This window comes from Camelus ferus, chromosome 7 (genome assembly GCF_009834535.1).
Source record: "Camelus ferus isolate YT-003-E chromosome 7, BCGSAC_Cfer_1.0, whole genome shotgun sequence".
In the NCBI taxonomy this organism is placed as follows: Eukaryota; Metazoa; Chordata; class Mammalia; order Artiodactyla; family Camelidae; genus Camelus; species Camelus ferus.
The window spans coordinates 17,804,762-17,830,055 of NC_045702.1; the positions used below are offsets into that span (position 1 = coordinate 17,804,762).

Genomic DNA, 25,294 nt, shown 5'->3' on the forward strand with positions numbered 1-25,294 from the left:
CTGACGTCGGCTGCTCTCTCCTGTTCCCTTCCGACAGGCCTTCTTGCCTATGTTGTAAAACTCTCTGGCTGAGATGGGGGATAACGGTGATAACCAAGAACCAAAGCAGAAATTAAACTTTTCCTGTTGTGAAGAAGAGCAAGAGAACCAAGGGCAGAAGGAAGCACAGGAGAGCGAGGGGGCCCAGAGCCAAACCCCAGAGAGGCCTCAAGTTCAGGATTCAGACGCAAAGGTGACACCTCCCCGGACCCCCAGTAGTCACGTATGTGACCTCAACACACCTCGGGAAAAACACGAGAGTCCAGATCAGGGGTTGAGGACTCCGGTGTCACACTCCCGCACACGTCCTGAGACACCAGCACCGCCAGACAAGAGCAAGCCGCCACCCTGCGAGAGTCCCTTCACTCCCAAAGTAAGTACCTTGTCGGGGAGGAGGGAGCAGGTCTCAGAGGCCTGTGTTCCTCCAGTTCAGTGACGGAGAACGAGGACGCAGGCCTTTTGTGTGGAGGAGAGATTTGTTTCATGGGCTGAACATAGCTTCAATGATCTGCTTATTGGTGAAAATGAAGATGAGTTTAAGGTTACTAGAAATCAGAATTAAAGGTCTTGCCAACTGTCTCCTCAAAACCATTGGTGTGGGCCCCAGATACATTTTGGGTGGGGTAAAATCTCCCAGTTAAAGAATACTTGTACTGCAAGAAATAGTGAGACCTACAGCCCAACCTGTGTACTCTACCTAGGAGAAAACCAAGGTCTTGGGAGAGAAACTGGCATGTCCCTCGGCCAATGGCGGAGAAAGGACTAGAAACATGATCTTTTAGGCTTAGTTTCTTGTTCTTTCCATTATGCCAACTGGCTCTATTTTTATGTTATTATTTACTAGTATTTCCGAATATAAGACTGTTCACATTTCACTGTTTGAACATATTTCTATCTCTTTGCTGCTGCTCTTTCCAGGAGGAAGTCCTCTCCTGTCCCTGGTCTAGTGAGGCACAATCTCTTTCCTTACATGTGAGCGAAGAGGTAACTTGTTGACTCTACTGTATAAGCCAAGGATGGCCAACAGGCAAAGGGCCCAAGTAAGCATATTCCTGTGGTCTTGCTGTGATTGGTTTCCTACTATGTCATTCATGCTATGGAAGTCAAGGGTTGGGGCAGGGTTACCTCTGGTAGACCAGTGCCGTGATGTGTGAATCTCAGGACTGGAATCAGCTCTGCTTTCTGCTGGCTCAGCTTGAGGTACTTCAGATCATCACAGTAACATCTGTGCTTCTAACTGCAGCCCAGGCGCTGCCAGCAGGTCTCTTTTGGACCTGCTGAGTATGGGCACCACATCTACAGGAAACACTAAGCTTCTTGTCTGAATTACAGACAAACTACTTTTTAATATGTTCATGTGGCCATCTGTGTGTTCTTCAATGGTCCTAGTAAGCAATCAATGATTCATTTATTTTTTGAGAGCACAAAGCAGTCTCTGGGAGAGGAGATGTGCCTATGGACACTATGTGATAGGTGCTTCAAGATGGCCAGAGTTCTCAGGGTGGACTGCTTCTCAGTGGGGTGATCAGGAAAGAAATGATGGTGAAGGAAGCATCTGAAGGGCAATGAAAGTTGGTATAGTTTTAATATATGGAAATAAGGGGGCACATGGGCTCAGAGAATGTGGTTCTGAGCAAGAGTACATAGGCAAGAAAACATGGCGTGGCATGTATATTTCATCCACCCATTTCAAACCTGACAGCTTGATATGCTAGCAGAAGTTCTGCTGACAAATCATTCTACTCCCGCAGAGAGCACCTACAAAATGAATAAAGATAAACAACAATAAAGTTCCGATCAGCTATGCTAGAGGAGTGGTAGAGCATGATGAGAAATAATTGGGAAATGAGTCTTAAGATATCTGAGAAAACTTTCTAAAGAAAGTAATGTTTGAGAGTCAGTCTTATAGGATGAGTTGGAGTTTGCCAGGCAAAGAAGAAAGGAATGAGAACTCAAGGTCAAGGGAAAAGCACCTACCAAGTTATGGAGGGGAAGGATCATGCCACACTTGGAAAACTGCATGTTATTCGGAGTGGCGGGCGTCTGTCTGTAAGAGAGTGCAGGTAGTGAGGCCAAAGTAGGGAGGCAAGAGCTCGATTGAGCTTTTGTCCTGAAAGTGGGGACAGAATCATTAAATCATTTTGATCAGAGTCATTTTTGAAAAATCACGACCTTCATGTGAAGGATGGAATGGAGTGGGAGAGACCATGGAGGCAGGGCAGTAGTCCTCACAGATCTGCTGAGAAGAGAGAAGGGCCTAAACGAATGGTGGACAGTGACAAGGTGAGAGATGTTTAGGAGTTGGTAACTAACTTGATGGACGGGTTCAGGGAAGAGGCGGGATCTAGCATGCTATGAGGCTTCTTGCTTGTCTGAGTAGATGGTACCTTGAGTCAAGGTAGGTGACATTAGAGGTGGTACAGGTTTGGAGAAAGAGATGTGGTGTAGATCATTGGAGAAATGGTCCTTCAGTGAGGAAAACAACCAAAGTTGGAGATCTGTATTTGGATACAACCAGCATTTACGAAGTTGTTGAAGTACATGTATAAGCTCCTGTAGCCTGAGTGCCAGAGTGAGAAGAGAAGTGGTCCAAGGTAGGAATCCTGGAAATGCCAAGATTTGAGGGAGAGAAAGAGAATAGAAGCTTGGGAGAGTAACTGGAAATAAAACTGGGAAGGTACACACTTTATGAATAATGTAGTTTGGATCAGGGTCAGAGGAGAGAGACCAGGGCCATGATAATTGATGATGATATGCTAGAGACAAGCATGCAGAGGAAAGGAGGACTAGCTTAGCTCAGCCTCACCTAAAGGATAGGACCAGAAATGATGTGAAATGGCTCTAAGTCATCATAGGGATCTCCCAGCAGGATTATCTAGAGATAGAAGAGCTTCCTTAGAGGGCAGTAAGGCACCCATGGCTAAGTCACTTGAAAGCTAGTTGCTGACCACTTGGTAGGAATGTTGTAGCAGGGGATTCAAGCATCAGGGGACTAATTGTACCAACTGGGCCAGTCTTTCCCAGTCCCTATGATGTTGTAAGAGGTTGCCACCTTCTCCTCTCATCATCTTCGGAAGTCAAGGAGCTATTCCCCAAATTTTGTATCTTTCTGTTAATCATCTATGATAGAGCAGTGACTTAGAGAATTAGCCACCCTCTCTGGAACACGTTTATATTCTCAATCTGGTCATCTTTCCAGCAACTGTCAATCTGCTTTACTTCCAGGTAGAACTTTCTTTCATAAATCTTGTTGCAAACTATGTTCTTATAGATTTCAAAAGGATTGCTTATAATTCTATCATTCTGGCAATAAAATCCGTATCAATATAATATCTGTCGTTATATTGTAAGTGGAGCTCACAAAATCGATCAGTCTTCTCATTTATAGACTGGTAATTCTGATATTGTTTGTCCTGATAGGAATACTTTTCCTTCCTCTTACCTGAAAATTTACTAGGCCGTCTTTGTTGTCCTTGAACTATGGCAGTTGGAACCAGGTGGGGCTGCCCCACTGTTTCATATGTGACAGATGCATTTCACTTTCCATATGATAATCAGCATCACAAAAAAATGCTTCAGAAAATACTTTACTATAATTCTAAATTCATTTCCTGAATCACATTGACAACTGAGAAATATTATGCAGTATAGTTTTACTTCTTTTGAGTTCAACCCTTAATGATATACTTACATTGAGTTTAAGGTACTCAACCCTTATAATAAGCTTATGGGAAAATTGTGTGTCACGGATGATTTTGTCCGATGACGGCCCCAGGGTCATTTACCCTTTGAACTCTGAGACATATGTAAAACCCTTGTCAAAATTCTCGACTGTGTCAGTGACATATTTTTCTTCACTTAAGAAAATGTTAAGGTTACTATGTGTACTGTATAGCTTCATTTCTCTTTCTATCATTTAGTGAGTATAGTAAGTTCTTTGTAGCTTCACATTCTTTAATTACATTTTTATGTAGTGAATCATGTTGTAATCGAGCTTCTGCACTCAAACATCATGGGCAGAGATGATCAAAACAGCAGAATTCTTTTAGAAAGAGCCTCACAGGACAATGACTATACAATGAGGTTACATCACGGCTTCTGTGTCTATGACTTTTGAAAATCTATAACACAGCTGTTCCTCTGGCCTCCGACACTTAGGTCATAATAGCATTCTGCTGTCTCATCGGAATTCTTTGTCTTTGATTTCTCCCCTCTGTCATTTGATTTAGTTCTGGTTAGGTTTCAGGCCTATGTTCTCTTACTGTACCCCATGCTGGAGTGGTAAGTCCTGCACATTTTCCTATGTATTGGTATGTAAGTTTCAGCTACTGCAAAGCTTTGCATCTTAAGGGCTTAGAGTACTACTTTTAAGTCTCTTTACCCCACTTCGTGGAGCTCTTCCCAGCTGGTGCTACATTTTGAGTGGAATCGGAAACTTCCTCCATGTTTAGATAGTCTATGAAATCTTTCCCTTACAAAGTGTTTATTTCTGAAACGTCAATGAACTGCTAACTAATGGACTGTGTATTCCTTAAGAGCTGAATTCACTTCTGCCATCTTCAGCATCTAGCCCAGCACCTGCCACTTAGTAGGCACCAAGCAAATACTTGGGTAAATAACTGAGGGAGAAATTAAAGTAGACATTCTGAAAACAAAAGGACCAGATCTTTTTCATTTTTCTAAGCTTAAATGTTGTCTTTAAGAAGTTTAGAGGTAGGACTAGAATTGGTGGTTTCATAGCTGGCTAGGTACTAGAATTGACCAGGGGAAGGAGGTGGAGCTTAACAAAAGTACAGATTCCTGAATCAGCTTGATCCCAGAATTAAAATATCTAGAGGTAGACTAAAAATCTGTATTTTTCCTAGGAGGACCACTTACGACGCAACTAGTTTGCACTGAACCTGATAACCTCTAAGGGCCCTTTCAGCAATAGCATTCTTTGGCTCAAATATTAACTAGCTAACTAATACAGAACCTTTTTTTTTTTTTAAAGCTAACTCCATCCTGATTTGCCTTTTGTCATCCTCATTCAGGGCCAGGTGAGCCAGCCGGTGATTTCTTCAACAGGGAAGCTCCCCTCCCGAAGCTCTAAGCATTTGAGGCTCACACCTGGTCCCTTCACTGATGAGATGACCTCACTGGCTCTGGTCAACATTAATCCCTTCACCCCGGAGTCCTATAGAAAACAATTCCTTAAATCCAATGGCAAGAGGAAAGCCCGAGGCGATGTGTAAGTGTACTGTGGCTATGGTTTTTGAGAACTGGTCTTACAATGGTCAAGTGGAAGGGAGAGAGTTGATCAGGAACAAGAACTCTCTTTGAAGGAAACTGACATCATGTTTATATATTCTCTCCTTCCTGAACGGGCAGTGTTGACTTTAACCTGCTCTGTCACAGAGATCCCAACATCTTTTCACTTTGAAGTATATGTGAAATGCCTTCTCTGTGAAAGAACAGGGCAGAGTAAGCAGCAGATCTGACTTTAATTAGAAAGTTGAACGGGCTATGGAATTGCATTCAAGGGGGCCCCTCTGGTTAATACAAGGCTAGCAATTGGGGAAGGTGTAGTTCACACTTCAGAGAGTATATTGCTTTTTTGGGGGGGGGGGCATATATTGTTATTTTGAGTCTAGTTGTATGACTGGTGATGAGCACAACAGAGTAAGGATTTGAACTTCTCTGCAGGTGATGGAAGGTTGGCTGAAGAGAAAAAGAGTATTGCTTTCGGAGGTGCTAAAAAATGTACAACCAACCGCACTCGTCCACAGAGGCCACTAAATGGTGGAAATTGCCTAAATAAGGGGTGTGCCGATTACTCAGACATTTCTGTACTGTATCTTCAATACGGCTTTTTTTTTTTTTAATAGAAGTGCCTCTAAAATGGGCCAGTCATTTATGCTCATATGCATTTAGTAAATACATGCTCAGCTAACAATCTAAATGCCTGTGGAACACTTAAATGTGGTTAAGTTGTTTCTTTTGGAATCAATGACTATGTATTGATCAGCCTTGTGGCTAGAGTGGGTTTTCTCAATATTATTTCCTGGATCTTATGTAAACAGGACTTCAGCACAAGGACACTGGTCTACTTTTGTTACTGAGTATTCCATTGGTTTTAGCTTTTTAGGACTCTTTGAATACCATCAGAATTAATGGCTTCACTTCTCACTGAAGCTAGCAGGGAAAGACTGCTGATACAAATTCCTGGCCATGAAAGCGATGACACTTTTGTAAAACCACTTACTGATTCTGAGAGGGTATTTTTCCCTTCTTATTTACTATGTTTTTGTTTTATAAAGTATTTATAAAGTATTAGAATATAGTATTAAATTTAAGCCACAAGTATCTTGCATCAATTTATTTGCATGAGTGTAGCAGCCTCCATTTGCCATTTCTTTCTCCAGAAGAAAAGTCTGGCTGGCTGATCTAGAAACTGAAATCTTCCCTTAAAGATCCAGAATGCAACCTCTCATGCCAAAGAGGATGCCTGTCAGAGACTTCAGCTTGTTGAGATGTAATTAAAAACACCTTCCTCCAGGATTAGAGCACACTCTGCTGTACATACAGTCTGCCTGTAAACCTAAGCCGGGCCAGGCTCTGGGGGACACGGGTTTCAGGGTGGCGGTGAGAGCCCTGATGTTTTCACATATGTTCTGTGTGCTCTCTTGCCTCCATGTTTCAGCATATGTTGTTCTATTTGCCTGAAACCTGTTCTTTTCCCTTAGCTGGTTCCTACCCATTCTTGGAATCTTGGCTTACATATACTCTCTTTTGGGAAAGGCTTTTTTACTCTTGAAATAATTAATTGGATGCTGGCTATGGTATCCCTTGGACCTTGTTTTTATTCTGTCCTGAGTTCTTATATTGAACATTTCTGCTGATCCCTGTCCCCAAATATAAATTGAAGAGGGGAAGGAATTATTTACTTGTACAGCCCCCAAACCTGGCTAGTTCAGGCTCGATAAGTGCTAATCATACATTGATATCACTTTTCTTTTTTCAAGTGAGGAAGCTGGTCCAGAAGAAGGCAAGGTAGAACAAGGGCTGCCTGCCAAGGTGAGCACAGTTCTTTGGCCCAGTTGTCATTACATAGTCATTTCATCCTGGTCCCTCCCTCCCTCCCTTCTCCCTCCCATTCCCTCCCCCACAACCTCCTGCACGCTTGTAGTAAACATGCTTGCAGATGAATTCACCTGGACTCTCATCAGGGTCTACATTCTTAGATAGTTGGTACTTTACAGACAGTGTCTAATATGTGTATTGCTGAATCATCTCCTTGGAGTATTCTTAAATTAAAAGCTACTGCTTCTAGTCTTTGATCTGGGGGAAAATTCTGTACTCCTGGGGAACTTCTCAGTGAAGGGAAAATCAAGATATTTAAGGTCCAAAAATTAAAAAAAAAAAAAACCCGAAGTGAGAAATCTGGCATAAAGCCAGTGGTTAATATGTAAAATTTTAGCTCTTAAATGTGCCAGTGTCTATTGATTTTTATAATGGTCACAATCTTTGACCTAGGATCCCTCATTTGATCATCTGAACTAAGAAAATAAAGCTGTAAACAGTACCACCAGAGATGTGTGTTGCAGTCTTAACTGTACTAGTAAAAAAAAAGGGGGGTGGGTGGGGAGTAGTCAATATCCAATAATAGAAGAACAGCCAAGTAAACTATAAAGTCAGTGGGATATTAAGTTGCCATAAAGATGTTTGGACATAGGCATGTTTTCATGACATTACAGTGCTCGGTGCACACCGGGGAGGGGTGGGGGGGGAGGGGGAGCGATGTGGATGGTGAGCTGGCTCACGTGGTGTCTGAGACGAGGATGCCCCACCCGAAACTTCAGGCCTCTGATCAGAAGTGTGGATTCCTCATGGGAAATAATTAGGTTTGTCTGATCCTACAGCATTATTTTTTCAAAAATAATCTCACTGTTAGAGGAGATGGAGACAGGGCTATTAGCTGTAGCAAATCCAGATGTGAAAGAAACAGAGCTTGAGACTGGAGAAGAGCAAGGAAAATTACAGATCTTGTTGATGAAGACTGATTGGAATTGGCTGTTGAAAATGAAGAGCTAGCAAGAGTCAAGACTTTTTAAACCCTTAGATGAAAAAAATTCTTGCTAATGGGGATATTAGGAACAGAAGATTTCAGAGACAAATCAGGTTGGCTTGAGATTCATATAAATCTACGGTGATTTTTGTTATTACAGCTACCATTTACTGATAATGTATGTATTTGTAATATATATAATTCTCATGTAATATTTGAAAGGACCCTGAGGCATAGTTGCTATGATCCTCATCTTACAAATGAAAAAACTGATAAAGGAGGTCAGTGATTTGCTGGAGTTATTTACTAGCAGAGCAACGACTGATGTTGCTAGTCGGCCAGTAGGGGGAGTGGGAGCATACATTCTGATATAAGAATTTGACAGTTTTGCTCTCCTGGACTAGCTTCTGGGGGAAGCAAGCTGAACATAGTATGTTTATTCAACTTGATACAAAAACAGTAGCAGCCAGACTGTGAGACAAGTAGATGAGAGTCAAAGCGAGATGTTCTTCTTTTTTTAAACATCCGCCACCAGGAGCTCACCCACCACTTTAGCAGAGGACAGTAGTGCTGGCTGTGAATAGATATGTTGTTTCTAGGAACACATAGGAAAGAAGAGTACAGATTTGTATGGAAGGTTATAGAAAGCACAGAAAAGGTAGTCAGAAACTCGGGGTGGGGGGGGGTCTTGCTACCATGAATATTGAGACAGACAGAATCCAGTGGATTTGCCTCAAAAGTCTTTTTGAAAACTTAGAGAAATTTAGGAATATAATATGCCTTAATTTTATTGCTCAACATATGTTAGGAAGAATTTGTTTAACTTTTCATTTAAATATTTCAGAGATGTGTTCTTCGAGAAACCAACATGGCTTCCCGCTATGAAAAAGAATTCTTGGAGGTAGAAAAAATTGGGGTTGGGGAATTTGGCACAGTCTACAAGTGCATAAAGAGGCTGGATGGATGTGTTTATGCAATAAAACGCTCCACAAAACCTTTTGCAGGACTATCAGATGAGTGAGTATCTTTGAAATGTATTAGAAGTACAACTCGGGTCTGTCAAAATATTTTGAAAAATAGCACTGATGCCACTAAAAACACACCGCTTGCTACTTTTTATAAAATCACCTCCCCCAGTGTATGTTGGCTCACACTCATAACCTTTCTGAATTGTCCAAATCAGAGATAAGCTATTTCCTGAAGTATACCATGAGCATTTGGAATCATGTTGTGGGTTTGTTTGTTTGCAGTTCTTGTGGCTTTAACTATTGGTCTTACTGCTTTTTTAAATGAATAGATTTATGGGATGATCTTCTGGTGCCTGTTTAGTTCATCAGAAATATTGCCAAGTAGGAAGTTAACTCATTGGTAATCTCTACTTTGTATTAACAGTGAATTCAATTGCCAAGTTTCAAAGAATACAAGCAAGGAAAAATGAACAAATTTAAATTTCATTCCTAGAACTAATTGTTCAAAAGTTCTTCCTTTTCACAAGGAAAACAAATATTTTCAGATTTGGCCAATGCTTTTTATGAATTCTGGGGATGTAACACTACAATGCTGAATCTGAAATTCGGCTTCGGAATGCTTCATTTTTACACTGAAATTGATCAAGTACTATATTTTGCCTTTTTGGTGTTGGGTTTCCTGTTCTATAATGACTGTCTCTTCCCAAGACCGTTCCTGTGAGTACATCCTATTGACCAAGTTTAGTACTGGCTAACGACTGTGTAGCCTTCACAGGGAAGGTAGGGGGCCCATCAGGATATACACAATCGAGTCTACGGTAGTTCTTTTGTCAAGCCCACCAAGATTTTTTAGATCATAATCAGTGAAAATAAGAACCAAAGCTGCTGAGGTAGTTTTCACACACTCCTCTTTCCATATGCCATGTTCAATCCAAAAACCATGGACTGTGGTCCACGATGACCAAGGTTCTGGTCTTAGGTCTACTATCACCAGCTTGACTTTGGGCCAGTCACTGAACTTTCTAAACCCTTCATCCTTGCCACCTCATCATACTGAGGACTTACAAAGTTAAATGAGAGAAGATAGTAAGCAAGCGATGAGCACGCAATAAACGTTCTGCTATTGTTATTAATGCCTCACATCTTGTCTCTGAGAAAGCACTTGCATGTATGTTACCCTGCCTCATCTTCCTCAATGCTTTCCTGTCTCTTAGGAATTTGGCTTTGCACGAAGTGTATGCGCACGCGGTGCTTGGGCATCACCCCCACGTGGTACGTTACTACTCTGCGTGGGCAGAAGATGACCACATGATCATTCAGAATGAATACTGCAATGGTAAGTGTGTGGGCTAATATCTACAGAGAGGGAGATGAACTTTTTAAGTCTTCAGGAAAAAAAAAAATCTTTGCCTCTGTCTTGTAGTTTATGCCAGGTGTAGCAGAGTCATACCTAAAAGTCTGTACTCTTTGTTTTGCTTGGAAGCAGAGAGACAGAGAAAGTGAACTGAGTTGAAAAGGAATTTTAGGTTTATAGTATTACATATTTTCTTCAAAGGTCATGTGTAGCTGATACAGAGAAGCTCTCATTTCCTTCACACTTTGATTAATACTTAGATAACTTTTCCCCTAGTGGTTTGAATGGTAAAGATCCTTTTACCATTGACCAGGTATTCTAAAAGATGTAAGCCATAGTCCCTACCATTTTGGGGGAGGTGGTGATAAACTTATATAGCCAACTTTTGATTAATTTCAAGTGGATTCTTGCATTTGAGGATTGTTCATGCTTCTTGCTGCTTCTTACCTTTGAGTTTTGACTGTTCTCACCAGAGTAAGGGCATGAGGTGTGGTGCCGAGACTGAAACTTAGTGACCTCAGATATATTCTCCTAGGTTCTTCACAACTGTACATAACTAGCAAAACCTTTTTCTGGGCTACTTGAATCATAAAGAGTGTTCCTTTGGATTAACATATTTCTAATACATGATTAATGTTTCTAATCTATGATTAAGTGGTGACATAACAATCGTTATATATTGTTTTCTTAGAAATATTTTTCATCAAAATGTTCAGTGGTAAAGTAGAAAAGTGCTACCTAATTGAATAGAGACTTACCATCATTTTAGGATGCTTCCATATTTGTCCATGATGATATTGGATAATGGCATTCCCTTTGCCCCGCACCCCCAACAAAGACGCCCATCCTGAGTTTCTGCAATAGTACAGCCAGTCTTTGGGTCCATTTAGTAGCCACCAGAGAGCCTTGAGTATGTACGTCTAGTCTGGCTTTGAGAACAGCGATCAGTGATAAAGCTTTCTCATTGTATGTATTATTAATTTTACGAGTAGGTAAGGTAGTAACATTATGAAATGCTAGAAACACAGAAAACATAGAAACACATCCTACAAAGTAACGATGTGGCATCTCCCTTATTGTTTCCTTGTAGGCTGATTTTCTGATAGCCTTACCTGTGAACCTTGTGAGTTTTTTTCTTTAATAAGCTTACCCCAAAACCTTTTTCCTAATAGTTTCTTTGGGATAAAAAAATGGACCCTTTCCTTCTACTTGGTGACTGAGATGTTGAGACTTTATCTTCTCTTCTTAATTTCCTTTTATCATAATCTGAGACTCCCTTTTCTTTTTTTTTCCTTCCCTCTCTCTATAAAGAAGATTGGTTTTATTTCCATGACATTCAGCTACTAACAAGGATTATATCAAATTAAAAAATTAATAAAGCAAAACATTAATTTTTACCTGTGGGCTATGTAAATTTTAATTGGGGCAATGTAAAAGTTTCAAATTTTCATAAGGAATGAGACAAAGTGATCTATTACAAATCATCTAATTCTTTCGAACATTTGAATACCTTCTATAGGCTCGACACTGTATTAAGCTCTAGGGTGAGAATACTGCAGAGTGGGCTTTATTCCATTGGCTCTGTTACAATGAACACACAAGGGACAATCTGATGCAAAGCCAGATGATCCAACTACGGATTAAAAAGCATTCAGAGAGGATGCATGTGCGCAAGAGGCAGCACAGTGGTGGGAAGGGCCTGCACTTCAAAGTCAGGCACCTGGGTTCCAGCCCAGCTCTGTCACATACTGGTTGTAGGATCACTGGGATGTCACCTAATCTCACTGAGTAAAGAGACAGTAATATTTACTTAAGGGAGTGGTTGGAGAATTAGGAACAATCTGTGCCAAATGCTAGCACAGTGTCAATTCTCATTACATAGTAAGAACTCGGCACTACTTGTTACTAGCGCAGCCCAGGGAAATCTCATAAAGCAGGTAAGACTTGAATGAGAACTTACGGAAGAATTACTAGAGTTTAGGGAAGAAGAGGGGGCACTCTAGTTGTTTTGTCTAGGTGGGGGGACAGCATGCAGGGTAAAAGCATGGTATTGGGGATGGGTCTGGCCTAGCAGGTGGTAAGCAGACTAACAGAACTGAGATGATTCAGAGGAAATAGGGTCAGCGAGGTAAAGTGTGGGAAGACGAGAGTGGGCCTTGAAAGCCAGGCAGAGGATTCTGGACTAGATGTGATAGATGATGGGGAATCATTGTCTGTTCATCACGGTGGTCCACTAATTTCACTTGATATTTTGCCAATTAAAATGTAAGTGATTTATCAAAATGTAATTCACGTACATTCAACCTTTCAAATGTGAACTGATCACGGAAAATAAAGCACGCCCTCATACTTTGTAGTTACGGATAATCCACGTTGAGACTTTGCCTGGTGGCTCTAAGAATAATAAGCCCGATGTATCTGGAAGATAACAGAGCAGCCAGTGCCTCATTCCTTCTACTCCCTGCCCCCTGCGTCCCCTCCCTCCGCTCTTTCTCACCTCTTCATCCTTATGCCCTGTTTCTCCACACCTACCCTTACCCCTCAGCCCCCAGCCTCTCACAGCAGTCAGGCTGGAACATGTACAGTTATAGTTTTAACTCTGACTGTAAGTCAGATGACTTAGGTAACTTAGATGATAACTCTTAGAGACTGGCAGTCATCTGATTTCCCTTCCTGTCCCTCCTGAGCCCTCAGCCCATCAAGAGTTCCCTCCTCCTCCTACCACCCTAGCCAAGGTTCCCCACAAGTCACCTCTGGGTCGGACTCAGAAATCTGAAGGTTTTCCAGTAGTAGGTTGAGTCTGCCACAACTGGGATTCTAACTGATTCAGGATTGGGTGATTAATTTTTCCCTAAAGGCAGGATTTCCTTGTGACATCTTTGTCACTGAGGTTTTATGGAGCAGATTCCCCTAGAATGTGGTTCTCACATTTGTTTAAATGATGGGACATCCAGAAGCTGGTATCCTCTGGAACACCATGATGCTGGTTATATTTTTCTACAAAATAAGTGCAACTTCACTAGCAGAAAAATAGGCTTCCGTTGTTGGTAGCAACATAAAATCAAGATTGTGAGAAGACAAATACATGAACAAAAGATCCTGTTGAATTGTTGGTGTTGTTTTTGTATTTTATTGTCAGAAGACCTCTACTATTTATTTGTTCTAGTATCTGTCAGTCCTCATGAGGAGACAGGAAAACATAGATATATTTTTCTTAAGTTTTTTTTCCTCCTGCTAAGTGGGGTAAGTATCTTTTCTTTTATCTAAAGGAAGGAATCCAGCAGTGTATCTCACCAAGATGGTCTGAGGAGAGCTGCCCAGGAGCAGGCTTTCCTCCTAAAGCACCATGCTGGCAATGACAGGAGCCGTCTGCAGGTGGTACCCTGGGTGATGGAAACCCAGGACTCTATAGTTTGACAGAATAGGCTGCTAGTAAATGCTAATTAATGAAATAACAGGTTCAAAAGCATTCCAATACCTTAGGATAGGGGCATCTAAGATCAGGCAGTCAGATGAGCCCAGGCCTTATCTTTTTATTGATAATAATGAGAAGTATTTGTTGTATAAACACTGTGGCTCAAATAGGGTTTAGGTACATACTGAGGTTTTTCATATTTTCCTTGGGTCAGCAATCATTATGTGTTGTTATTTCATGATATATATTTTAATGGATTGAACTTGGAATCAATTACATTAAAATTACTAATGGCCTATAATTACTAGCTTGACACTGACACAGAATTGTTCATCAACACCATAGTAGCTATATGACTAGGCCTGACTGGCCTTCTGGTTGATAACTAGGTAGAACTTGAAAAATGTTAGTTGGGGCACACTCAAGGTGATAGGACCACATATAGACCTAGGAAATGATGTTTTCTCTTCCTCCTTAAAGGCCCTGTAATTCTGCTTTCCAACATGTCTCTGGTATAGACGGGGCAGATGTTATGATCTGCACTGACACTGAAGTGGCCTTGTTGGACTGAGGTCATTCATGAGGAATTCACTGTATATTTACTATGCTTTCATCTACAAGATTCATAGCTCTTCTCTCATTCTAGGGGGCTACTCCCTGTTGTTGTTTCCCAGGTGGGAGCTTACAGGCTGCGATATCTGAGAACGCAAAGTCTGGTAATCATTTTCAAGAGCCAAAACTCAAGGACATCCTTCTGCAGATCTCCCTTGGGCTTAAGTACATCCACAGCTCCGGCATGGTGCACCTGGACATCAAACCAAGTCAGTACAGCTCTCCTCTGCTCCTCTGGCCGTATTTAGTTCTTCCCCCACCATTGTCAGAATCTGTGCCTGTGTATCTGTCAACTGTCAAAGATGCTGTTTGCTGGTAGAATCCCTTTCATCAATTCCTCTCTGCATCAATTTCAAACAGCTTTAACCATTCCCCCTCCCTGAGCCTAGGGGACAGAGAGAGAAAAAACTTCCAGATGGTGAAGCCAAAGTATGAAAACAAGTACTTAATTTACTGCAGAGACAACGTGACAGCATACTGGCTACATCCTGACTGTTTACAACTAGTGCTGTATTCTTTGTAACTCAGCACTGATCGAAGTGAACAGAAATGAATGGTTTTGGCACTCATTAATGTCAAGTACAAGGAAATGTTGTTACTATTTTGTTTTGGCTTATTTTTTGTTTGGGGTATGTTTGAGGGTTAAGTTTGACTTAAATATATATTATCAATCACTGAGCTGTTGAGAAGTGTGAGAGAGTTCATGGGAGAAAAGAAACGTTGGTAGTCTTGTTACAATGCACACAGGAAAGGAGGGTGGCTGAAATAATAATTTACAGAAAAGAGTCTCTGGGGTGAAAAAGCTTAGGAATCATTACTTAGGACAATTCTGTATTTTTTTTTTCCAGGTAACATCTTCATTTGTCACAAGATGCAAAGCGACTCTCCTGTAGTCCCAGAAGAGATTGAAAATGAAGCTGACTGGTTTCTCTCTGCCAATGTGATGTATAAAATTGGTGAGTCTGTCCTGTAACCTGACTGATATACTACTGTGCTCTAAAATTTATGCTGATAACCCCACTCCATGTATTCCAGTTTAAGAAAGACATGCTTTTAAAGACCTCTATTTCTTTTCTTTTTTCAGGTGACTTGGGGCATGTGACATCAATAAGCACACCCAAGGTGGAGGAGGGAGACAGTCGCTTCCTGGCTAATGAGATTTTGCAGGAGGTACAAATTAGGGAAACAGAGAGTATTTTATAATCCATTAAACACCTTTGACTCTGAAATGAAAGTTGACAGTGCAGCAAATTAGATGTATATATTTATAATTTAAATTTATACTATCCCTTTTCCTATTCAGAATGGAAATCAAAGATAGGAGAGAAATTTATCCAAAAAAGCATGAGAAAAGCTGGCTTAATCAATATTTGTATTGTTTTTTGTAAAGGTCCTTTACTGTTTCCAGTATTTCTTGGAATTCCTAAATTTATGGATTTCCTAGTCAGAAGGAAGCCTTTGTTGGTCCAACCCATCTTTATCATACTACTATCCTTTTGACAGAACCACCAGCTCTGGTCACTGAAATGACCTTTAGTTATCACTCACCTTCTAAGATGGTGAAGTCTGGCCAAGGAAGGATGTAACTTTCTATAGGGTGATAGTCAGGGAAAAAAGAAGCCTTTCCTTTGTGTGATCAGCCAATCTATGCATCAGGCCTCTTTAAGCCTGACAGAGCAGAATGGTGCTAAGATTCTGCCTCAGGTATCTTAGGGCACAGCAGCGCGAATCGGGTGGGTTTATGCTCTGACCCCCATCTTCTCTAGAAATAGACCCCTCACCACAGCAGACAGGACTGTGCTCATTGTGTCTGTTTAAACTCATACGCATTCAAACGAACCTCTCTTACCAGTTGTATTTTAGTCTAGCCTCACTTCATTTGGCCAACTAACTGGCCTTCCTGTCTTCTGTTTTGAAGAATTATCAGCACCTTCCCAAAGCAGACATATTTGCCCTGGGACTGACCATTGCAGTGGCTGCGGGAGCAGAGTCGTTACCCACCAATGGCGCCGAGTGGCATCACATCCGTGAGGGTAATCTTCCCGACATGCCTCAGGAGCTCTCCGAAGAATTTCACAATCTACTCAAGGTGGTATCTCTTATGAGATGAAGAGAAGATGGAAATAATTATTTCTTTAAATGTAATGGCAAGAGGTGGAGAAAAGGAAATGGGGAGATTGGTAGTGCCACTGACAGAAGGGAAAAAGACTCATAAGCAGGGAGCCCAGAAAAACAGGACAGATTAAAGCTTCTCTAGGAAACTTGAGGATATCATGAAATCCTGTTGGTAGAGTTTAAAAATCCTGTTACTTTAATTTTTTCCTTTATCCTTTCTAACAACCCTGTGAAGAAACCAAGACTCAGAGCAGTTCCTTGACTTGTATTTCACTTTCGATAACTGATTAACTCCAAAATTAAACCCGTTCTTTATGTCCTATTTCAGGGTTTTAACTCTTATCAATGGTAATGGTGGTAATATTCAAAAAATTGAATTTTGAGTATTATAGGGGAAATATAAGCTACTCTATGGATGGAGAACTGACAATACCATCAGTCATTTGCAGCTACTGGAAGAAAGGCATAATGTTACTTTAGGAATCCCTGTGTTACTTGTACTTTATAACCTAAGATGCGTAGGGACAAGGAAATGAAGGTATTATATTGAAACAAAGAGAGGTACAAAAATACCTACACTATTGAGAAGCCTAGAACTATACTAGAGAAACAAAATGTATATGCAAGACTTACTTCATGGCTTAAGGAACAGGACTGGTTAGAATCCCTAAAACAGCCTTAGAAATATCTCCTCTCTTGGAGATTAAACTTGAGTTTCACTGCTTACCTGAAAACTTCAAACTTAGTTCCACACTTGTACTTCTTCCTTACTTCTGCTTTCCTGAAGGAAGGCAGACCCTTCGTCACAGTGGTCCTTTGTTCACAGTCTAATCACCTATTTCTGTGTGTAAACTGCTCTTAGATTTAGTTGATATTTACAGACTACCTCAGTGCTGGCCCTGTGCTAGGTAATATGTATATGTTAATTCATTTAATTCTCCCCACAGTCCAGGAGGTAGATGTTGCTATCCTAAATATCAGGAAACTTGAGTTTCAGCAAGCAAGTTAAGTGACTTGGTCAAGGCTACATAGTAAGTAGAGAGGCTGGCTCTGAACATTGGTCCCCAAATGGAAGGGTCAGTGTCTTCGTCATTATTTGATACTGCTAATTGCTGTACATAATTAGGTATTTGTTAAAAACTGCATTCCCGTCATTTTAGGTTGCAGATATCCTCTACCAGAAGATAGATGCTGTAGGAATACTGTCTTGGTGGGATATCCTTAAGTAAAGTGAAAAATGAGGAAGTTATGGTGGAAAGTGAGCTGAACTAGGAGCTGGGTACCTGGGGTGTTGGTTTGGATCCTGTCAATAACTTGGACAAGCCACTTTTTATCTTAGGGTGTCAGTTTCTTCCTGTTTAAAATTAAGGCATTAGACTAGTTAATCATTCAACTAGCTCTAAAATATGATACTGAAAGACAGGTCAAAGGTATGGATGACTGATGCTACCAGACAGGGGTTATATTCCCATCCCAGGTGGAGCTAAGTTTTCATTTATTTCTTCCCTTTGCACAAAGGAGAAGCAGAGTTTCACAAAATCCACCAGCAGAAGTGGGGTTGGAGTTGGCTTGGGTGGGGAGATTTTTCCCAATAGTGAAGCTTCTCTTTTCTCCCTTTTGGGCTTACCTCAACAGAACATGATCCACCCCGATCCGGAGGAGAGACCTTCTGCAGCGGCTCTGGCCAAAAGTCGAGTTCTCTGTCCCTCCCTGGGGAAAACGGAAGAGCTTCAGCAGCAGCTGAACTTGGAAAAGTTCAAGACAGCCTCCCTGGAAAGGTAGATGTTGGGTGTTGGAAATGAGGAAGAATCTATCTGTGTACTGCTCATAGTGAGTGACATGCCTGGTCTGGTGTGTCTTCTCTACGGATTCAAGCGGAATCCAACATTATAACACATACACCCCTGCCCACAAAGAGCTAGCAGCATTGGGCCCTTTGTAACCAGGGGCTGGAGGCTTTATGACTAGACTGCTTGAGAGAGAAAATTCCAGTTAATGCAAGTGCATTCAAGGAAATAAAACTAGTTAAGAAAACTTAGCAGGATTCTGAGTGACAACAGGTATGTAAGTAACTGGTAGATGATCACCCAATATAAGATAACCATGGTTAAGGGGGGAAGAGACCTCTTAGAAATCCATTAAACATTGGGGGCAGGCAGAGTTTGTCTTGCACAGGTTTAGAGAAAAAGGTCTTTTTCCAAGCCAAAGGAAACAGTCCTATTACTTACTCAAGTAAGCTTGTATTTATGTGTGCATTTATTTACTAATGGATTCCTTCATTTAACGAATGGAAATTAATTAATTAGACAGGGTGGATTTGGTATAAAGGTCAGGCAGTGATGTTTGAGCAGGGTTCTGAAGGCATATTAAAGTAATTATTACTTACACTGTGCACTTTTGAAAATACAAAAGGAGATGAAAAAATAGCCGTTGCCTAAAATAAGCTTAGAAGTCCAGCTTCTTCTTGGATGCACATCCAGCTTAGGGTGATAAGCCTGAAAGGTCCCTCAAGTGATTTCTTGGCAATGAGTTGTGGAGACTTTATGCATTTAGTCAGGTAATTTTGCCTAACAAGAAACTTAATATTTCTTGGCTCTAGTTTTGCTAATAAATAAAATACAAATACTTATATATGTTGAGACAGGAATATAAGTATTCCTTATGGTGTGGTGTGGGCATTCTGTGAATGTCACCAGCCATCACCAGCAGTAAGCACACATTATAGAGACGGGGGAGACACCTCGAAACTGTCTGGACCAGGGGTTGGCAAACTTTTCTATGAAGACCCAGATAGTAAATATTTTACCCTTCATGGATCATATGATCTTTGCTGCAATTACCTAACTCTGCTGCAGTGATGGGAAAGCAGCCATAAACAATATATAAATGACTGGGAATGGCTGAGTTCCAGTAAGACCATATTTACAGAAACAGGTGGCAGGTCAGATCTGATCCATGGGCTTTGCTTTGTGGACCCTGGTAGCTTTCACATAGAGCCTGCTGAGTTGTTCATTTATCATTTTTTTTTTTTTAAATTTTAAAGACAATCAGTAGGGTTCAGGAAACTGAACCTGCCCTGTGCTGTGGCACCTGTGTGCCAGCCATTTTTTAAGATAATCAGAGGAGCTAAGATTCTATTCTGTGTATAGATCAGGCTTGTTTCTATAAATAACTGAAAAAGAGAAAAATCTATGTTAGTTTGGATCATAAATACCACCTCTAATCTAGGCCAAGTAACCTATGTTTTCTCTCTCTTGCTGCCAGGGAACTGAAGGAAGCCCAGCAGGCCCAGTCCCCCAAGGAAGGCCACAGTGTCCCTGGGTCCTCTGCGACCCCCACAGTATCGAGAAGCAGCAAGCGCCTGGTGGGAGGAAGGAGCGCCAAGTCTTCAAGCTTCACCTGGGGGCAGTCTTCCCCATAAGAACTCCTTTCACAGCAACTCACCTTTTACCTTACAGTTTCCAGAATTCCAGAAGTACATACTGACCCTGTCAATCTTCCCCTTATAAATGGAGAGACTAACCAACGGGAGTGCCCCAAAATCTCAAAAGCCACTCCTAATTTAGCATTTACAGCCAAGATCCTGCAGCTGTTAAGGCTTCCTAGCGGCAGTGGTCCCAGGTATAATAATTGGCAGCCATTTCTCTTCTCTCTCGTTATACTGCTCACACCACCTGTCAACAGTTGGTTCACTTCTCACATCCGTTGATGCACAATGGGAAAGCACGGGCCTCTGGACTGAAGGGAGACAAGGAAGCAGCCCCCGGAGCGGGCTGTGGACTAAGAGGATGCCTGCCTACCCACCAAGGATCCCAGGGACCCTCCCTGCGAATAGAAAGGAGTTTGATTTTGCTTTGAGTTGAGGTAACAGCTAATAAGAAATGGGCCTGGATTTCAAGAGTGCATCCCAGGTAATACGATTTTATTTCCTCAAAGAATTCTCAGCCACTTTGAGCAAGTAGTTTTCCTACTGTATTCCCTGAGTGGAGACAAACCCTTTCTCTGACATTGTATTTATTAAGTAAATGACTTCAGCATTATGTGGGGTGGGTAGAAATAAGACTCTAAAAAACTTGAGACTTCTGAGCTGCCTATTAACTTTTGGAACAAGAACCCTGGGTAGAGAGTTTGAGGGAAATCTGATGCGGTTTGTTCTCCCTCAGTCTATTTGCCTTGATCCTCTTGTAACTGTTAATTACTGTTTTTTACTTTCCAGGGGTCACCAATTTCTCCTCGATTTTTATCAGAAGTTGGCTTTGCTTCCTGTGACTTTTTAAAAATCATGTTTTATCTAAATCATTTTCTCTGCACATATTTTTTAAAGGATTAGAATGTTTGTAAATAAAGGTTTTTATCTTGTCCAAAGCCAAATATGAGTGGCACTCTTCTTTGTAAATATGTAACTAACAATGAATGAGAAATTTATGTTGGAAACCATTTCATGAGCACAGAGGAGAGGGAATTTTCAGGCTAATAGGTCTTGGCTTTAAGGCCCATCTACACGGCTATGATATAAAATAACACTGGTCACAAAAGCTTTTGAGAACTTCTAGTTGTGTCATATTCATAACGTTAGCCTCTTAATGGCTGGTAGGCTTTTTTGCTCCCTTATTTTCTTCTTTTCCCTTAATTTTTAAAAGAAAATTAAAAGTTAAAAAAATTGAATAAACCATCATATCATTCTTCTGTTTTGGAGCAGCCATTTCTTCCATGCAATTAAGTGGTGTGTAGTGCTCTGTATTGCCTATTGGCATTTAAAAAAACTTGTCTTCATTCAGGTTTCTCTCTCTCCCCTCCAATCACCAGCCATGTGCCTTGCAATACAGAGTAGGGTCAAGCACACTTTGTGATTGATTGATTGATTTTTGCAGGGGCTAATTAGGTATATATTTATATGGAGGTACTGGGGATTGAACCCAGGACCTTGTGCATGCTACATACGCACTCTATCATTGAGATACACCCTCCCCTCTTGTGATTTATAAACAGGTGTATCATTAAGAGTATGCAATGCATAGACCAGAATTCGATGGTTATACTTGTCTTCTCAGGCATTGACACCTATTAGGGTCTATGACCCTTTTTCTACCATGTTCCTTGAAGCCTACACTGGCACCTGAATGGACCTGGTGCCAGACTATTGGTTTCTCTCCATTTCTCTCTGCTGGGCTCCATGGTAGCAGGAAGCCACCAAAAGTGCAGGTAGCTGCATAGACGCTAAGTGTGAGAGGGGCTGAGTCTTCACTGGGCTCGGGATTTAACCCATTCCATTTCAGTTGCAAGTTTATCCCCTTGCCTCGGTAAGAAGCTCCATCCTCCATCATGAAGTTCTGTTTCTGAGCTGAGATCACAAGATAACCAAGGATCTAACTATTAAATATCAAACTATGGAATATGAACATCATTGAGCTGATAACCTTAAGGATGTTAAATTTACATACTTTAGGAAATAAATACGTTGCGTTTTTATAGATGTACCTTAAACATGATCACTGACATTAAGCTGCCAATAGATAATTGTGAGTTAAAGAAGTCATAAAGAAATACTACTGTGCTTTACTAAGCTCTAACATATCTACCAATTTATGGAAGCTATTTACCTAAAGCTGTAGAAAGATGAACGTTGAAAGATAAATGTCAACATTTCAGCCTGAACAATTAGGCTTTTTAAAAAATATATGAACCATAATGTCAATCCTGAATTGCATAAAAATTGTCAGGTTGATTTTTTTTTTAAATTTAACAGAAAATGGAGAGTAACTATGGAGAAACTACAGTAACTATGGAGTATTGCTAATGCTGCTTTTCAATCAATGTAAAATAGATGCTAGTAATCAGTTCAGGTAACAAGTACCGTAATTTTCCAACAGTTATTATCAGGCTTGAGGAAAAACTGATTTAAAAGCAAAGCGAGAACTTGATTGAAATATCTAAAAAATGTCAAAATTGTCCATTTCTTATCTGCATAAAAGCACTGCCAAACCTGTCTCTACCACTTGATGCCTATAACTGAGACTTTTTTAATTTAGAGGGGAAAAAAGGCAAGGACAAAGATAACTTTGTGGCCATGTCTCTTTCTCAGAGAGCTTTGCAAAGGACGAAAGCCCTGAATTATTTCACTATTGCCAAAGGCTATGCTTGCTGATTAAAGCCACGATGCTTTCACCACTTCTCAGCATTGAAAAGGCCCTTTCTGGGTCCATGGATGAACTACAGAAAGTTTATGATAATGTTAAAGTGTGTGTGCAGGTATATATCCACAATGGAGAGGTTTCAGAATTTCTTAATCAAAATGCAAACTGTAGATTCTTGAAAGGGGTATGTTTAATACAAAAATACATTTCAGCTACTCTTCCAGGTCCTTGATTCTTTTTTTTTTTTTTTTTAATTCCCCAATTCAGGCCTATTTGAGTATCTTTCTGGGTTCTATTTCTTTGTCCTGGCCCGTGGCCTGGGCCCTTCAAAGGCCTGTTCTTGTTTTAAAGCTTATTGCTAATTGGATATTCACGGCAAGGTCCCTGTTCTCTAAGAGCTGACAATCAATGGGGAGAGGGAGGCACCTTCATAGACATTTAAAGAAAGTGAAATGTGAGAACAAGGAAGGACGACTTGAATACAGAAATTTGTTAAGTATGGGGAGAGGACAGTGAGAGCAGAGCAACCCTGAAGTGTCTGTCCATGTTGGGAAGGAGGATCTATTTGATAGCAGAAGAAAATGCTTTAACTCTGTTCTTCCATGACATTGTATATTTTAAAATTTTATACATTTTATAATTATTTTTTATTTTTATTTTTTGGGTGGGCGGGTAATTTGGTTTGTTTATTTATTTATTTATTTAATGGAGGCACTGGGGATTGAACCCAGGATACCTTGTGCATGTTAAGCACATGCTCTACCACCGAGCCATACCCTTCCCTCTAAAATTTTATATGTTTTAATATGCTTTTGTCAAAGAAAACTGCACTTGCTATGTTCTACAGACAACAGTCTAAGGAGAATGTGTATTGGTAATTCCTGTCTGAGAGAGAATTCAGATTATCCCAGATTTTCCATCAAGATGTTATTTATAAAGTTATAAGAGTTTGTCCAACGTGTGTCTATATTCAATTTGCATGGTGTTTTCTGCTTTTTTTCTGACAATCTCTCCCACAATCTTTACCCCAAAGTATTTGTGGATGGAAAGAAAGAGGGACAGATCTGTGACATAATGAAAAAAGAACTTTTTAGGACCAAGTGACTGGATGTGGATGAATGGATGTAGGTGACCAGGGATAAGTTTCAAAGATGATTCCAAAGGTCAGATCTGGGAGAACCTTGGTACCACTAAAATAAACAAGGAGCTTAGAAGGGGGACACCTGGCTTTGAAGGAAAGGATGAATTTGGTTTTTCACTTTACTCAACAGCTCAAATGGAAGTAGGATTTTTAAATGGGAAATCATCAGAGGAAATCATGACATAGAAACATGGTGGAGTGTGGGATGATTAATACTTGCACAAAGCCTGAAGGCAGTATAACATGGTATGTTTCCAGGACTGAATACCTTGATGGTGGAAGTAAAATGGACGTAAGTGTCTAGAAATATACCAACCAGAAAGTCATACTTTAAAGAGTGGGTTAAGGTGTGTGTTGGAAACCACATTAAGTAGTTTGTATTTTTTCCTTTTAGGGTAAGAATACGGCATTGAAAGGCTTTAAGTAGGTTCTGGATGAGGAGATTCGCTTGTTAGCATGATTTGGAGGGTACCTTCCTTTTCCAGAAGCTGGACAGTGCCAGGGCCAGGTGATGGGGAAACCCAGGGAGGCACCTTCTGGCCTGTATTCTGCAATCTGTGGGGCTCCATTCCCCTCCTCCAACCAGGGTCAGGATTAGGGTGAATGAGGCAAAATTTAAGAGATGCCAAGAAACCCAGCAATCAAGATTAATGATATGTTTGTTAATACAATATTTTTAAAATATTGAAATTAATTTAAAAAAATCCCCAATGAACAAATTATCAGATTCTAAATAAAGACGAGATCAGTAAGCTGAAGTTAATAAAAATTATTTAAGATTGCCACTTCCTCAGGAAATATTTGGAATATTTAAAAATCTCATCAATCAGTTTACTTCCATTAAAGCCAGAAAGGTAAAATTATAATCCTGTTTTTGGAATAAATAAGAAATTTAAACTTAAAACAATGTGAGTTTTAATACACATAATTTTCAAATATTCAATATTTCTTCTAGTACTTTAATGTTCTGGGAAAATTCTTTTTAAATATATAAAAACATGTATATAGTGGCGCACGTTTTTCCTGGTGCCTCACGATCCAATCTGGCTTAGATACTGTATTTAATAAAAATTTTCATGTTTTATTCACTGTTTTTTTTTTTTTGCCTTAACACTTACTTTTTTAAATACTGCATTAAAATATTTAATTTCCAATTTTTTGATTACTCTTAAATTCTGCGCTTTCAGCTCTTTCCCTACCCCTTTTTCTATGTATTTGTTTTGTTTTTTAATTTGTGCTTTTGGAGACCTGAACCTTTCTGTTTTTTCCCAGAGGCAGAGCTATCCCGTGTTTCGCCTACCTCGTCGCGTCCAGGGCCGGGCTGGGAACCTCTTCAAAAAGTAACTTCATTTCATAAGAAACTTAAATCAGATCCATTCACCACTTGGCGGCGTCGACCCACTCGCTCCCTCCGGAAGGAAGCTCCCGGAACTACCGCGTTAAGGGGATATGTTTCCCGCGGTGCCGGC

At 40.5% G+C, this 25,294-nt stretch overlaps 1 protein-coding gene and 1 long non-coding RNA gene across 2 annotated transcripts; one reads left to right on the forward strand and one right to left on the reverse strand.

Moving 5' to 3' along the window:
* On the forward strand, nucleotides 1-20,910 carry WEE2 (WEE2 oocyte meiosis inhibiting kinase). Its single transcript, XM_006185358.3, has 11 exons — nucleotides 1-412; nucleotides 5,073-5,269; nucleotides 7,044-7,095; nucleotides 8,931-9,103; nucleotides 10,269-10,390; nucleotides 14,498-14,644; nucleotides 15,284-15,391; nucleotides 15,520-15,605; nucleotides 16,354-16,524; nucleotides 18,186-18,328; nucleotides 19,815-20,910. Exons 1-11 carry the CDS (start codon nucleotides 74-76, stop codon nucleotides 19,969-19,971), a joined length of 1,695 nt encoding a protein of 564 aa, XP_006185420.2. The 5' UTR covers nucleotides 1-73; the 3' UTR covers nucleotides 19,972-20,910.
* LOC116664828 lies at nucleotides 406-25,293 on the reverse strand. The gene is made up of 5 exons (XR_004321310.1): nucleotides 25,126-25,293; nucleotides 18,178-18,320; nucleotides 2,017-2,086; nucleotides 1,165-1,797; nucleotides 406-547 (listed from the first exon to the last, which is right to left on the reverse strand). It is a non-coding gene; the product is annotated as an uncharacterized LOC116664828 (long non-coding RNA).
* Between the last annotated feature and the right edge of the window lies 1 nt (nucleotide 25,294).